Here is a 16,349-nt window from a genome sequence, read left to right as displayed (position 1 = left end):
GTACATTTATTTTAAGTAGTGTATTCAAATTGGATATGTTTTCTCCCTCTGAAACATTTTCAATTCATGTGTTGTCATAATCTTGCAATTATTTTATGGCCTCTCTAGTTCATTGCAGACAAGCTTTAGTATTTCAGTGCTCATAGGAGTTCTTTGCTGGCTTTCTAGCAGTGAGAAAGGCATACATGCAGTGCAGGAAGTGTCTGCCTTCCTTTCTGCTCTGGCCTTTCTTTACTCACCTGAAAAGACAGTGGTTGAGCAATAAGACTCCTAAAGGTCTTTACAGTTTTGAAATTTTGAGATTTTTTTATGAGCCTCACTTTATAAATTGAGATTTATTATCATAAGTTAGAGTAATAGTTCTCAAATGGTATGTAGTAGCTTGCAAGCACAGTAAGGAATACACTGACGGAGACATTACGTTTATTATCTGTTGTCAGCAGCTGGTATTGGATTTATTGTTTATGCAGGTACTGCGGGATAGCCATTTATCACTCAAGTTATGAAATTAAGTAATATGTTTAGCCTCATCAAGCTAGGAAGCAAGTCCCAGCAAATGTCTTTCTCTGAGTCTAGCCTCTTTCTCTTATGCCCACTGTTCCACTAATGCCATTAGTTCTAGTATTTTAAGGAATTGCTGTTCCATTTTCTAAGTGTTCATGTTTCCTTTGGCATAATATTTTGGGTTGCTTAGCAGTCTTTTTTAATAACTGGGGTAAGTGTTAGCTTTTGAGGACTGCTGTAACAAAGTACTGTAGACGGAGTGGCTTAAACAACAGACATGGATTTCCTCACAGTTCTGGAGGATCAGCGTGTCAGGTTGGTCTCAGGCTTGCCTCTCCGAGCTTGGATTGTAGATGGCCATCTTTTGCCTGTCTTTTTAGATAGCCTTCCCTCTGTGTATATCTTTGTTCTAATCTCCTGTTATGAGGATGGCAGACAGATTAGGACCCACCCCAGTGACCTCATTTAAACCACCTCTTTAATTAAACACCCTATCCAAGTGTCGTCATACCCTGAGGTACTGGGAGTTGGGAGCTCAACATATGCAGGGGATGGGGCCATAGTTCAGCCCATAACAAGGTGAAATTCACCCTTTTAAAGTGAACAGTTGAGTAGTTTTCAGTTCATTCACAAGGTTGTGCAACCATCACCACTGTGTAATTTCAGAACATTTTTATCACCCCCAAAAGAAACCCCATACCCATTTAGCAGCCATTACCCCCTATTCTCCCCTCCCCAGTCAGTGGCAGCCATTAATTCTGTCTCTGAATTTGCCTTTTCTGGACATTTCCTATAAATGGAATAATATGTGCCCTTTGTGATTGGCTTCTTTCACTCAGCCTAATGTTTTCAAGGTTCATTCATGTTGTAACATGTTATTAGTACTTAATACCTTTTTATAGCTAAATAGTCCATTGTAGATGTGTACCTCACTTTGTTTATCTAGTCATCAGTTGATGGATGTTCGGGTTGTGTCCACCTGTGGCTCTTAACGAATGATGCTGCTGTGACATAACATTCATGTACAAGTTTTTTTGTGAACATACATTTTCACTTCTCTTGGGTGAAAGTGCTGGATTATTTGTTTTTTGTTTTTTGTTTTTTTTTAAAGATTTTATTTATTTATTCGACAGAGACAGAGACAGCCAGCGAGAGAGGGAACACAAGCAGGGGGAGTGGGAGAGGAAGAAGCAGGCTCATAGCGGAGGAGCCTGATGTGGGGCTCGATCCCACAACACCGGGATCACGCCCTGAGCCGAAGGCAGACGCCCAACCGCTGTGCCACTCAGGCGCCCCTGGATTATTTGTTAACTCAGTGTTTAATATTTTAAGGAACTGCCATACTCTTTCCCAAAATGAGTGCTTCATTTTACATTCCTGCTGGCCATATATAAGGGTTCTGGTTTTTCCAAATCCTTACAAATAGATATTTGTCTTTTATTTTAGCCATCCTAGTGGGTGTGAAGGTATATGTCACTTGATTTGCAGTTCCCCATTGAATAAATAGTGTCAAGCATGTTTTCACGTGCTTATTGCTCATTTACATATCTCCCTTGCCTCTTCACTTTCTTGATGGTGTCTTTTGAAAGACAAAAGTTTTAAGTTTTGATGTTCAGTTTATCTAATTTTGTTGCTTTTGGTTTTGGTGTGGTATCTAAGAAGCCATTTCCTAACCTGAGGTCATAAAGATTTAGTCCTTTATTTTTGTCTAAGAGTTCTATGGTTTTTGTGCTTATATGAAGGTCCCTCTACCATTTGCGTAATTTTTTGTTAATTTGTGTGGCTATCCCATTTTCCTAGCACCATCTATCAATGTTTAAGGAGTTCTGTAGAAAAGATAACTAACAGAATTGTTGGTGTTCTGGGTGGGGTTGTTTTTTTTGTTGTTTTTTGTTTGGTTTTAGTGATCTACTGTTACAGTTTTTTGTTCACATATTCTCAGCCCTTCAGCATGCTGGCAAACACATGGAGGATTGCATTGTGGCCTCATACACAGCGCTCCTTCTTGGGTGTCTCTGCCAGGAGAGTCCGGTAAGTAAGAGTTCAGTATTGTTTTATGTGTCTTAAAAAGATTCCATTGTGACAACTTCGTACCATTACCTAATTGACTTACGTATTACTTTATTTTCCTCCTCATGTTAAAACTTGCAAATATTTAGTGAACTTTTTATAATTATTTTTTTCTTTTGGTGAACTTTTAAAGGTACATTCCAAAATAGGAGTAATTGGATTTATGAGAAAGTTTTTGACTAATGGATGAATTGATTTACGTGGCTTTGGTTGAAGTAAAAGCATAATATAAAACCAGTGCTCAGCTGGCTTAAGATGGTAAAGTGTAGGGTTAGTGATACTGTCAAGGACTCAGAAAATTTGTCTTTAAACCCTACTATCCTCTGCATGTTGTCTTTTTCTTTTGTCCTCTTGTCTGTTTCTTTTTAGGAGCAAAGTTTTTTTTCCCCCAGGATCCCTTCATACCCACTGCACCAAGTAGACTTCCCCGTATCTTGGCCAGAATTGGCTCACATGGCTTTTGTTTGAACCACTTACTGGCAAGGAAAATGGGATTACTATGTGAGATTTAGATTATGATGATTTAACTAGAGGTATTAGTGTCTAGTTGGTGGGGCTGAGTCAGCATGGAAGCAGACAGTTCTGGCTATTGGGACAGTCATTGGGAGGACTTTTTAAGGAAGAGAGAGGTCTAGTGCAAGAGCCAAATTTTAAAATGAAAAGGAAATTCTTTTCCTTAGGAGCCAAGGGCGTTCAGGAGGCAAGAATGGAAGTCTCTTCTATAGTGAAAGGGAGGGTTGGCTTCTCTTTTGTGTTTTTTTTTCCCCGACTCCCTGTCTGTCCCATATTTATATTATAGTCAAGCTCGGATCTAAATGCATAGTAACCTGCTCCATTGTGGCCCTTGCTGGCACCACGGCGCTCAAGGAAAGACTAAAGTTCTCATCATGGCTGTGGAGGCCCTGCAGGATCTTTATCCCCTTTTCTGGAATCTTTTAAGCTCAGTCCTTTCCCTTAATTCCTTAAATTCAGAGATTTTAAGGGCAAATGAGAAACATGCATCAAGCAAAGGGGAAAGAGGGGGAGGCAGGTCTCCAAAAAACAATGGGCATACTATTTAAATTGAATGATGTTTAGGTATTCTATTTTGCACACACCCTAGTTTCAGTTCTTTCTTAAATAATTGGTCTGTACCTTAATTTATGATACTAGCACATGTGATTTATCTTTGGCCATTTTTCTCATGTAAATAAATTCCTATTCATCTGTATCTCTCTTCTCCAAAGAGATCATAAAGTCCTTAAGCTCTGGACAATGTTGTGAATTCGTAGAACTCTAGATGTCTTTATTGCCTTGGGGGGGGGTCATTATGATTAACCCAAAAAAACTAGTTGATATACATTCAGCAAACCAATTTCCTTTACAATTTGTATAAGTGGAAGAGAGATGAGATGAGAAAGCAGGTGGTTGTACTATAGTAAATGCGGCTTTTGTGGTAAAAGGGCTGCATGGTTAGGAAGCCCAGGGAATTGAGTCGTCGTCCATTGCACACCATGCATCTGGCGCGTTGCAGTGGCCAGTCTTCTCACTGGTCTTTGTCTTTCCTGCTCTCTGACTGCACTCCTGAAATCTTGGACACTGCCGCCACAGCTAACTTCTCAAAGAGCACGTCTGATCACTATCACCAGTCTTTCTCGGCTTTACCATCATTAGGGTATCAGGACCTTGTTCACTGCTACAAGTAAAACTTGCTAAAACTGCTTCTACTTTTTCTAAATCTGTCATACCTGCTGGGTATTTTCTTAATTTCCCAAATAAGCCATGCCATTTTTCATTTTTTCTTTTTTCTTTAAGTTTATTTAAGTAATCTCTGCATCCAGTGTGGGGTTCAGACTCACAAATCCGAGATGGAGTTGCATGCTTTGCTGAAAGAGCCCCTCTTTTTTTTTTTTTTTTTTGGTACCTGCTGTTCTCTGTTAAAAAACACATGCTATGACTGCCCTTCCCATGCCGCCAGCCACTGTATGTTACATTCTGTAGAGAATTGATAGAAAAGGGTTTGATTATTGAGGGTTTCACTCAAAACCCAGGGTCTGATCATTTATTTTGTATCATAGCAATGCACTTGTCTACTGAGCAGCCTTCATAGCCGCCATAGCTACTGCTCTTCCTACCACCAAGTTGTTATGCTGCCTTCTGGGAAATTGTTTAAAGACATTCTTAAACCCAGCTTTCCTTTAGCTCTGTAGTGCCATCAGGATTGCCCTTGTAATATTCACCACCTCAGTATATATTTTAAGCATTTTGTAAAATCTCTGTGTTTTAGCTGCAGTGTTGGTAGGAGTAAATCTGCACCCGAACTCACAGCTGGGGACGGGTGGTGGCTTTTGGTGTGAAGGTGGCTCACTTAGAATATGGGCGATTGATCTTGCGTGATTTAGCATATGGTTACTTTAGTAACGCTTATTAGGTCTTTTCTGAAACTGTATTCATACTGTTCTGTTTCTTTATAATTTCAAAAGTACACTGACAATTTTTTTTTTTTTTAAAGGGAGAGAGGGGTGCTTGGGTGGGTTAGTCAGTTGAGCATTCAACTCTTGATTTTTGGCTCAGGTCATGATCTCAGGATCCAGATCAAGCCCCCCGCCGCCCAAGGTGCCACGCTGGGCATGGAGCCTGATTAAGATTTTCTCTCTCTCTCTCTCTCTCTCTCTCTCCCTCCCCCCCACCTTAAAAAAAATAAGGGAGAGAGGGGACCAGTGGCAACTTTCTTAAAAGCATAATACATAGTCTTTTTCCCTGCCCCCATCAACAAAAATCAGAAACCTCCCCCTGCCTGTGGCCTAAAATTTCGGGACAGATTTTCTTTTTGTGTTTTTTGTTGTAGGTGAACATACTTAAAAGAGCCTTTCCTTTTATTGTTTATGAACCTTTAAAACATTGAAAAAATATATTGAAACAGAAGAGGTTTTTAAGCAAGTTATATATTTTCCTTGTAGCAGATTGGTTAATAACCATATATATATAGAGAGAGAGTAATGTCCTCCCCTGGCATTGCTGACATTCTCTCATGAAATGAGATTATCTTTAGAAAGATCTAGTTAATTCCCAGCCTACATAGGAACATGACGATTTTTGTTACTCCAGAAGCACCTGAGTACCTTCTCAGTTTCCCCCTTATTTTCTTGACACTGCTTCCCACCCCAACACACATAAACTCAACAGAGCAGTTTGTTCTTTCAGGCATTGTTCTGCATATTTGCAAAAGTAAATGTGGATGCAGGTATAGTTTTTGCCAGTTTTACCTGAGGATGGGATGGGGTAGGGAATGGACGGACACACACAAACGCAGAGTTTGGGAGGGTGGAAAAGGAAATGGCACGTTAAACAAGGAGTTCAGGACCTCATAGAAGTTTGGAAGAAGGTATGTGCCAAAACCAGCAACACAGTGCAAACTCCTGTTTTCTGCCACCTGACCAACATTTCTTTGATCTGTTTTCTCAGATCAATGTGACCACTGTGCGAGAATATCTGCCAGAAGGGGACTTTTCAATAATGACAGAAATGCTCAAAAAATTCCTGAGCTTCATGAATCTTACTGTAAGTAGCTTCTATTACAGCTGCTGTGGTCATAAATATGATGCATTAATGACCGTAGAAATGAAGATACTATCCGGCCCTCACGACTAAAAGCAAAAAGGGACTCTCTTTTGATGGGTTATTTTTAAGATAATTGTTGTTATGGACAAATATATTGATATTCTGTTATCAAAGCCACAGTTCAGTGTGTTTTGATTCATAGTGTTCAGTTTAGTGAAGCTAAAAAATGTAAGCTTTAATTTGATGCTTGTTAAAATTTGTTAAATATTAACCGTTATTTCCTCTCTTCCCCTCCCTTCAGTGTGCTGTTGGAACCACAGGCCAGAAATCTATCTCTAGAGTGATTGAATACTTGGAACATTGCTAGCTGCTTTACCTTTGCTTCAGGTGCTCGGTAATGCTGGAGCTATTCTTAGACAAAGAAAAGTCATGAAAGAAGTCCTTGAAGATATACCAAGAACATTCATCAGTATCATTCATGTTTGGATTTTTAAGGCCACCTGATTTCTTCGTCATGCATTCTGCATTTGCTAAATGACAGTTACTACATCAATCTGCAACTATCAAAAATGAGGGAAAAGGTTCAGGCTGTTAACAATTCCATGCAGTATTTAAATACACTTACTTTGGCAGAGTTTATACTCTCCCCTCGCTCTCTTGCTTTATTCTGGGCAAGTTTTAAGGGGAAAATTTGTGCTGCTGTTAGTGCAACTGCTGTGTATGTGGAGCCACTGTTGTCATGCCAGCCAGGTGCAAAGGCAGCTTAGCTACTGAGGTATCGAATGTTTTGAGGACATTCTAGACAACAGCTTAGTTCCTTTTTCAGGCTCATTTGCTTTTGCTTTTTTGTTGAATGATTCCAATCGTAAATAAAGCTTTTAATAATTTTGTGAATTTTTTTTCATTGTTGTTCCCTGAACTACTGTCTATATTTAAAATTAGATGGAATCCAAAGACACAAGGGATTAAAAGTATATTTTTTTTATTTTTGATTTGGTTTGGGTTGTTGAACTATTTTTCACTTTTGAGACCATGACCATGTTATCATACCATGAAGAGTCATAGCTGTAGACACAAGAAGACCAACAACAGTTTGAGGGAATATTATGTGAGATGATGTGCCCTGTTAAAGGATAAAGCAAAATAGACAAACCCAGGGTAGTTTCAGCATAATGCTAGAGGAGGCTCTTGAAACGTTAAGTTTTGAGGGAGATCTCTCTAGATATATTTTCTAATGTTCAGTACAGTTAAATGTAAGGAAGCTAAAACACCAATGTGGAATTCATGTTTCCAGATAATGTGTATATTCTTCTATAGAGTGACAGGATCAAATGCATAAACGCAAAGCCTTAAATTGCTGGTTCAGAGAAGATCCTTTTTTTCATTCAGATTCTTAGTTCATAGAACATTGTGTTTGGAAAACATTCACAGAACACACAAACACATTTTATATATTTAATTTCACAACACTGCAAATCTTTCTTGTGTTAATTATTGTTCAGACCACTGGTTAAACTTTTTTTTGTTGTTGATTGGGCCTGAATACAGGCTTTCCAGAGATCTCTTTCATTAATACTTTTATAAAATACCTTTCAGGTAGTTATATCATGTTTCTTCATTGGATTTGTAAAACTTGAAGCCATAAAAATATTAGTTTGGTGTGTATTGAGGAAAATAGCTAAAAGTCTAATTGTTACTCATTTAGACTTTGTTATTTCCTTGTATAAAGTGACAAATCGGGGCTCTTGTATCAGTGCCAGCTGTAATGTTTTTTAAATGCAGTGGCTGCCTTCTATTGTCTTCCTATTTTTGATAATGCAGATTGTTGGGAAATCTATAAGGAAGTAACTGATTCCAGGCAAATTGTTTCCTTCCTTCTACCCACCCAACCCCCACCCATCACCCTTTAACAGCATAGTTATGCCAGTGTAACTTGGGAAAGATTGAGGTTTTATTTGCCCTGAGTATAAAAGCTAGCTTAGCAAACTATTTTAAAAGTATATCAATAAATGATATTCATAAAATTGAATTAGTTAGATGTATTTTGTTTAATAATTTTAAAGTGCATTGATATTTATTAATCATTGGATTTAGGGAAAGGAACAGATTTTTGGTAAACTGTGGCAGATGGTAAAGAATATTACAAAATGTTTGGATGAGAACAATCAGGGCGAACTACATTTTTCTGTTACACTGGTAATCATTTGAGAATTGATTTACCTCAGTGTTTAACAGTTTTTTGTTTTGTTTTGTTTTTTAAATAATAACTAATTGTCAAGCACTGATAGAGATGCAGACTTTGGTGGGGGGGGTGGGGAGAAGTCGCCTCACCAGCGGCAGTGCATTTGTGTGTTTTTAATCCTCAGAGAACTCTGCATTTTAGGGTACTTGAGGCTGACTTGCAAATTAAAGTTTTAAAGTAACCTTTTTTTCCATTGTAAATATTTCTGTAAATACTACCAATTGGAAATTAGAACAGTAGAGTACTTTTCTGAATCCAATCCTATTTTTATTTTATACAGTATTTCTCAGCTGTGATCTTTGGAGCAAAAGCCAACGGCAGGAAAAAAAAAATAGTTTGTACCAGTTTCATGAAGTATGTCTTTGGGTTTTTGTAAATAATTTTAACTCAAATAAAATTGCTACTTTCAATACACATGTTGTCTTTAACATAAATCTGTTGAACTGTTTTGGAGGAAGAAATCTCATGAACTTGATACAGCTGACTAAGGGGAAACATGACTGTTAACATGAATTTCCCTTCAGCATACACATAAAAACCAATTTTTGTTAAACATTGTGTACTTCTCCATGTTTTTAATACTTCTCTGAATGTAATGTCAACTCTCAAACTCAGGTTAAGGATGGTGATTTTCTGCTTGTATAGTTATGCCCTTGATGTATTTTTTAAGTTAGTTCCCTTAGTCTTTTTGCCCCTCTGAGTATGACCCAAAACTTATTTTTTTTACAGTTGCTTTTTAGTTTTTCAGTTTTCTTCTTGCCAGACTCTTAAGTTTTCTGCATGGAATACAGGTGGATTCCTCAACCTCTCCTCAGTGCTTTTAATCACAAAACTAGATTGAAGGGCGTCTCCTGGAGTTCCCATCCACTCTTACCCCTTACAGCCATGACCGTGTATAACCATGTTTAAGAGTGTGGACCGTGGATCTAGAGAGACCTAAACCACACACATACGTTTGGAAAACAAGTGCTGATGTATGTTTGAGCAATTTCCCGGACTTTTATCCTGCTTATTCAGCTAGGGGATGGGGCTCCTGCTTGCTCCAGGGTTGTGACGACTGAAACCGTGCATGTGAAGCAGTAGCACTTGGGTTCCAAGCGTAGGTCCGAGTAAATGGTAGCTTTCAGCAAACAGTTGTGTTTGCACTCGGTCAGGAAATTAAAATGTTCTAAACAGCAGAATAGAGTACTGTGACTACTTCAGACACCTGGGATAATGGCTTTCATATTGCTGAGGTCACTGGGTTTGGATCTCTTTAACTGCGAGTCTCTAAAAGTATTTCCAGAATTGTTGTTAATATCTTGGTAGTGACTAAAGCAGGGAGAAAATGGAACAAACTTCAGTGATTATTAAAATGTTTCAAACATGTCCCTCTGTTTTTTTCTTACATTATTAGAAGGAAGGATTGGAAGAGGTTTGCACAATTCACTGTCAGTTAATGGTCTCCAGATATTGGTCGCATAGATTAATAACTTGATCTCGAAAAAAAATTTTTTTAAATAATTACACCTAACATGGGGCTCGAACTCATGACCTTGAGGCTCAAACTCATGACCTTGAGGGTCGCATGCTCTTCCAACTGAGCCAGCCAGGCGCCCCTAGAAAATCTATAAACTGAACAAAAAATTTGAATAATACTAAGTGTTTTGGTCAAACCTCTATTTCCTTAGTTTCTCTGCAATTTGTACTGGCTTAAGGAGCACAAATAGAAAACTATACTAGTTCTTAGTTACTTAAAAGGACTTGTTATCTAGAGTTGTGTTACAGAGGGTGTGGGTAAATGGAGCTCTGCTGTTGGGAGGTTCATAGATCTTAGTTTAATACTTAGTAGATCGTAATAAAGTAGAGATGGACATTAGAATCTGTGCAGCATCCAGTAAAAAACAATGCAAAGACGTACAGGTAGAGTTGCATACAAGAATGAAAATGGAACACGGAAACATTTGATTAACGAAAGAAAGGTGGGGAAAGAGTAACAAAAACAAACAACCTGAGAAAAATAGCAAGAGCAAACAGATTTCAGTTAAAGCGCCAAACAACAACAACAAAAAACCCCCTAAGACAGGAACAAGAACATCCACTAAATCTAACAATACCAATAACTATTTTAAATGTAAGTATACCAGATACTCCAGTTATAAGGCAGAGATCAGCAAACTCAAAAAGACATGCTAAATACAAACAGTTTGAAAGAAAAAGGATGGGAAAAGATAGACCATGCAAGCACTAAACAAAGTTGGAGTGACTATTAAGACAAAAGATGATTAAGCTTAAGAAGCAGTTCTTCATAATGATGAGGGGAAGGGAAAACTATCAACAAGGAATAATAATTATGTCTACGCACCTAGCAGAACTTTAAAAATACAGCAGAAACTAAAAGAAATAGACAAGTAGGTCACAATCCATTTGATATTTTAACACCCCCCCAGGAATTGATAGGATACATTTTTTAAAAGTAGTAAGAGTGATCTGAATGATCAACTACCTTGACTTAACTGACACTTATGGGACACTACTCACCAGTTCTTCAGATGCACGTGAAGCTTTCACCAAGACAGACCACATGGTGGGTCAAAACAAATCTGAAGGTATTTCAGATGACTGGAGCCTCGACCATAGGGAATTGTATCAGACATAAGTCAATATAGTACAATATGCAGAAAATAACATTTGAAAATCAACTATACTTCTAAATAACCTATGACTCAATCACAAAGGAAATCAGAAAATAGTTTTTGAGTTGAATGACAAAATTCAAATTAAAGAATCTATGGGATGCAGGTAAAACAGTGCTTAGAGGAAAAATAGCTTTAAATGCTTAGGAAGAAGGCTTACAATCTAAATTTCTACCTGAAGAAACTAGGAGAAAAAAAAAACAGTTAAGCCCAAGTAAACTGAAGGAAAGAAATAGAGTGGAAAGCAATAAAAAATAAATTTTTTAAACCAACAAATTTTGGGGTGCCTTGGTGGCTCCCTCCCGCATTGGCTCCCTGCACAGCAGAGAGTCTGCTTCTCCCTCTGCCCCTCCACCCTGCCTCAGGCTCTATCATTCTCTCTCTCTCAAATAAAATCTTAAACAACCCAGTGATTTTACCAAAGCCAAAATTTGGTTCTTTGAAAACTTAACAAAATTGATAAACACTTAGCAGGACCAATCAATGAGAAAGAGAAGTCACAAATTACCAGGGTCAGGAATGAAAGATGGAATATCACTATAAACTACATTTTTTAAAAAAAGATTTTATTTAGGGGCCCCTGGGTGGCTCAGTTCAGCGTCTGCCTTGGCTCAGGTCTTGATCCCACCTGGGGCTGAACCCTCCCACCCCCCACTTAGGGCTCCCTGCTTAGTGGGGAGCCTGCTTCTCCCTCTCCCACTGCCTGCTGCTCCCCCTGCTTGTGCACTTGCCCTCCCTGTCAAATAAGTAAAATCCTAAAAAAAAAAAAAAAAAAAAAAAAAAAAAAAAAAAAAAAAAAAGATTTATTTTAGAGAGAGGGAGGGCATGAGCAGGGGGTGGTGGGCAGGGGCAGAGGGAGAGGGAAAAAATCTCAAGCACACTGCCTGCTGAGTGCGAAGCCTGTCTGGGGGCTCCATCTGAGATCATGACCCGAGCTGAAATCAAGAGTCGGATGCTCAGCTGACTGAGCCATTCAGGTGCCCCCAGCTCTACAGACATTTAAAAGGATAATATTATGACTGAGTTAAACAATTAAGTTTTACAGCTTAAGTGAAATAAACAAATTCCTTGAAAAACCAAACTTGCCAAGACTGACTCAAATAAGAAACGTGGAGCACCTGAGTGGCTCCGTCTGTTGAGCAACTGACTCTTGGTTTCGACTCAGGTCATGATCTCATGGGTCATAGGATCCCTGCAGATCCCTGCTGAGTGTGGAGCCTGATGGGGTGCTTCCCAGGGGGCTCAAGCCCACATCCCTAAGGTGTTGCCAGAGCCCAAACAAAGAGTCATATGCTCAACTGACAGCCACTCAGGCGCCCCTGAAATAGAGACTTAAAAAAAAAAAAAAAAAGATCAGTGAATCATTGAGTTTGTTCTCCGAAAAGATAAAACGGATAAACCTTTTGCTTGATTCATCAAGAAAAAAGAGGACTCTAAAAAAAAACAAAAAGAAAGAAAAATAGGACTCGAATAAATAAAATCAAATATGAAGAACAACCAACACCACAGAGATATAAAGGATTGCAAGAGAATATTATGAAAAATAATATGCCAACAAACTGAACAATATAGAAGAAACGGATAAATTCCTAGAAACATATAAACTAACAAAATTGAATCGGGAAGAAATGCACAATTCGAACAGACTGACTACCAGCAATGAAATTGAATCACTAATCAAGACCAGGACCAGAGAGCTGCACAAGTGAATCCCACCAAACATTTAAAGAAAAGTTAATACCTATTCTTTAAAAAAAAAAAAATAAAAGGATTAAAAAAGAAAAATTTAAAAAGACATTTATTTGAGAGAAAGCATGAGCACGTTTGCCAGTTTGGGGAGGGGCAAAGGGAGAGGGAAAGATTCTCAAGCAGACTCCCCACTGAGCATGGAACCCAATGAGGGGCTCATGACCCGTGAGATCATGACCTGAGCCGAAACCAAGAGTCGGAGCCTCCACCTACTGAGCCACCCAGGTGCCCGTAGTTAATACCTATTAAACTATTCCAAAAAATGGAAGAGGAAGGAGAACTTTCAAATTCATTCTTTGAGGCCAGCATTAACCTGACACCAAAACCAGTCAAAGAATCTACAAAAACAGAAAACTATAGGCCAATGTCTTTGATGAACGTAGATGCAAAAATCCTTAACAACATACTAGCAAATGGAATCCAATAATACATTTAAAAAAATCATTCACCATGATCAAGTAGGGTTTATTCCAGGGATGCAAGGGTAGTTCAATATTTACAATCAACATGATACACAGCATTAACAGGAGAAAGGAGAAAAACCATATGATCATCCCAATAGATGCATAAGACAGCATTTGACAAAATACAACATCCATTCATGATAAAAACTAAGCAAAACAGGTTTAGAAGGAACATATCTCAACAAAGGACATATATGAAAAACCCACAGCTAATTTCATACTTGCTGGGGATCAGGAACAAGACAGGGATGTACTCTCTCACCACTTTTATTTAACTTAATACTGGAAGTCAAAGAAAAGAATTAAAAGGCACTCATTTTTTCAGAAGGAGGTGAAACTGTAACTATTTGCAGATGAAATGATACTTTATACAGAAAACCCTGGGGCGCCTGGGTGGCTCAGTCGTTGTGCGTCTGCCTTCAGCTCAGGGCGTGATTCCGGCGTTCTGGGATGGAGCCCCACATTGGGCTCCTCTGCTGGGAGTCTGCTTCTTCCTCTCCAACTCCCCCTGCTTGTGTTCCCTCTCTCGCTGGCTGTCTCTCTCTTTGTCAAATAAATAAATAAAATCTTTAAAAAAAAAAAAGAAAAGAAAAGAAAACCCTAAATACTCCAGCAAAAAAAACCTACCAGAACTTGATGAATGAATTCAGTAAACTTGTGGGATGTGAAATTAATATACAGAAATCTGTTGCATTTCTATACACTAATAACAAAGTAGCAGAAAGAGAAATTAAGAAAGTAATCTCATTTACAATTGTGCCAAGAATAATAAAATATCTAGGAATAAAGTTAAACAAGGTGGTGAAAAACCTATACTCTGAAATCTAAAAGATACCAATGAAAGAAATTGAAGATGACATAAGCAAATGGAGAGATGTTCCATGATCATGAATTGGAAGAATATTGATAAAATGTCCATACTATTCAAAGCAATCTACAGATTCAATGTAATTGCTATCAAAATACCAATAGCATTTTTCATTTAACTATAACAAAAATACTAAAAATTTGTATGGAACCACAAAAGACCCCAAAAAGCCAAAGCAATCTTAAGAAAAAACAACAAAGCTGGAGGTATCACAATCCCAGATCACTTCTTTTGATCACTTCTTGGCCTTTTGGCGAAGATCAAGTGTACAAGTATATTTGAGATATACTACAAAGGTACAATAATCAAAACAGTAGGGTACTGGCACACAGACACACAGATCAATGGAACAGAATAGAGAACCCAGAAATACACCCACACTTTCGTAGTCAATCTATTACAAAGGAGGAAAGAATATGCAATGGGCAAAAGACAGTCTCTTCAATAAATGGTGCTGGAAAAACTGTACAGCTACATGCAAAAAAAATGAAACAGGACCACTTTCTTACACTATACACAAAAATAAACTCAAAACGGATTAATCACATAAACTTGAGACCTGAAACCATAAAACTCCTAGGAGAAAACATCGGCTTTAGCAACATTTTTCTAGATATGTCTCCTTGGGCAAGGGAAACAAAAGCAAAAATAAACTATTGAGACTACAGTTAAACAAAAAGCCTTTGCACTGCGAAGGAAACCATTAACATAATGAAAAGGCAATCTACTGAATGGGAGACAATATTTGCAAATGACATATCCAATAAGGGGTTAATATCCAAAATATATAAAGAACTTACACAAATCAACACCAAAGAAACAAAGAATCTGATTTAAAAAATAGGCAGAGGACCTGAATAGTCATTTTTCCAGAGAAGACATACAGATGGCCAACGGACACATGATAATATTCTCAACATCACTGATCGTCAGAGAAATCCAAATCAAAATCGCAAGGAGATACCACTTGTCAAAATAGCTAGAATCAAAAGGACAAGAAATAACAAGTGTTGGGGAAGATATGGAGAAAAATCTCCCTTTGCACTGCTGGTGGGAATGTAAACTGGGGCAGCACTGCAGAAAAGAGCATGGAGATTTCTCAAAGAATTGAAAATAGAACTACCATAGGATCCAGTAATTCTACTCCTGGGTATTTACCCAAAGAAATGAAAACACTAATTCAAAAAGACACACGTACTTCTGTATTGACGGCAGCACTATTTACAATAGCCAATGCATGGAAGTAACCCAAGCGTCCACTGATAGACGACTGTCTAAATGATTTGTGACATATACATACAATGGAATGTCACGTGGCCATAAAAAAAGAAAGGGATCTTGCCATTTGTGACAACATGGGTGGACCTGGAGGGTATTATGCTAAGTTAAATAAATCATAGAAAGTCCAACGCCATATGATCTCACTTACACATAGAATCTAAGACACAAAACAAAACCAGACCCTTAAATACAAAGAAAAAAATGACGGTTGCCATAAGGAAGGTGGGTGGGCGGGGGATGAATAAAATAGATAAAGGGGATTAAGAGGCATAAGCTTTCAGTTATAAAATAAATAAGCCACGGAGATAAAAAGTACAGCACAGGGAATATACTCAATAATACTGCGCTACTGTTGCTCAGTGACATCTGGACACTGAACTTCTTACGGTAATGAGTAATATACAGAATTGTTGAATCATTATGTTGCACATCTGAAACTAATATAACATAGTATGTTAATTATTCTTCAGGAAAATAAATCAATACTATAAAATCACTGAGTCATATTTGGGTAGACTCTGGAGATAAAAGGGAAATGAAGAAATTACAGGGGTTCCAGCTTATACTCCTAAGTCTTTTCCAACTTTCACTGGCAATGCTGGTTTCCTGGTAAGACTGTTTAAACTGCAATCTTTTTTTTAAAGATTTTATTTATTTATTTGACAGCGAGAGACAGTGAGAGAGGGAACACAAGCAGGGGGGAGTTGGAGAGGAAGAAGCAGGCTCCCCGCCGAGCAGGGAGCCCGATGCAGGGCCCAATCCCAGGATGCTGGGATCATGACCTGAGCCGAAGGCAGATGCTTAACAACTGAGCCACCCAGGTGCCCCTGAAATCATCTCTTTAATCGTTAAAACAAAACCAATATTTCCTTTGCAACAGCTAAGTTATATAAATGTTTTTGAACCACTTGCTGGACCTATTCAATGCTCAGATATTGGCTAGAAACTGTGGCAAA

General features: G+C 38.2%; 1 protein-coding gene across 2 annotated transcripts in view; it reads left to right on the top strand.

Annotated features, from left to right (window-relative positions):
- Positions 1-8,770, top strand: part of WAPL (WAPL cohesin release factor) — a 76,790-nt gene extending 68,020 nt beyond the window's left edge. For both annotated transcript variants that reach the window (XM_011219944.3, XM_011219943.3), the window contains exons 17-19: positions 2,447-2,535; positions 6,019-6,114; positions 6,416-8,770. In XM_011219944.3, coding sequence (XP_011218246.1) covers positions 2,447-2,535; positions 6,019-6,114; positions 6,416-6,481 — 251 coding nt within the window. In that variant the 3' untranslated portion in view covers positions 6,482-8,770. The remainder of the gene's footprint in view (positions 1-2,446; positions 2,536-6,018; positions 6,115-6,415) is intronic.
- The last annotated feature ends 7,579 nt before the right edge of the window (positions 8,771-16,349 follow it).

Source organism: Ailuropoda melanoleuca, chromosome 6 (assembly GCF_002007445.2).
Source record: "Ailuropoda melanoleuca isolate Jingjing chromosome 6, ASM200744v2, whole genome shotgun sequence".
Taxonomy (NCBI): Eukaryota; Metazoa; Chordata; class Mammalia; order Carnivora; family Ursidae; genus Ailuropoda; species Ailuropoda melanoleuca.
Note: the sequence above shows the minus strand (reverse complement) of the source record. Positions and strands in the feature narration are given on the sequence as shown.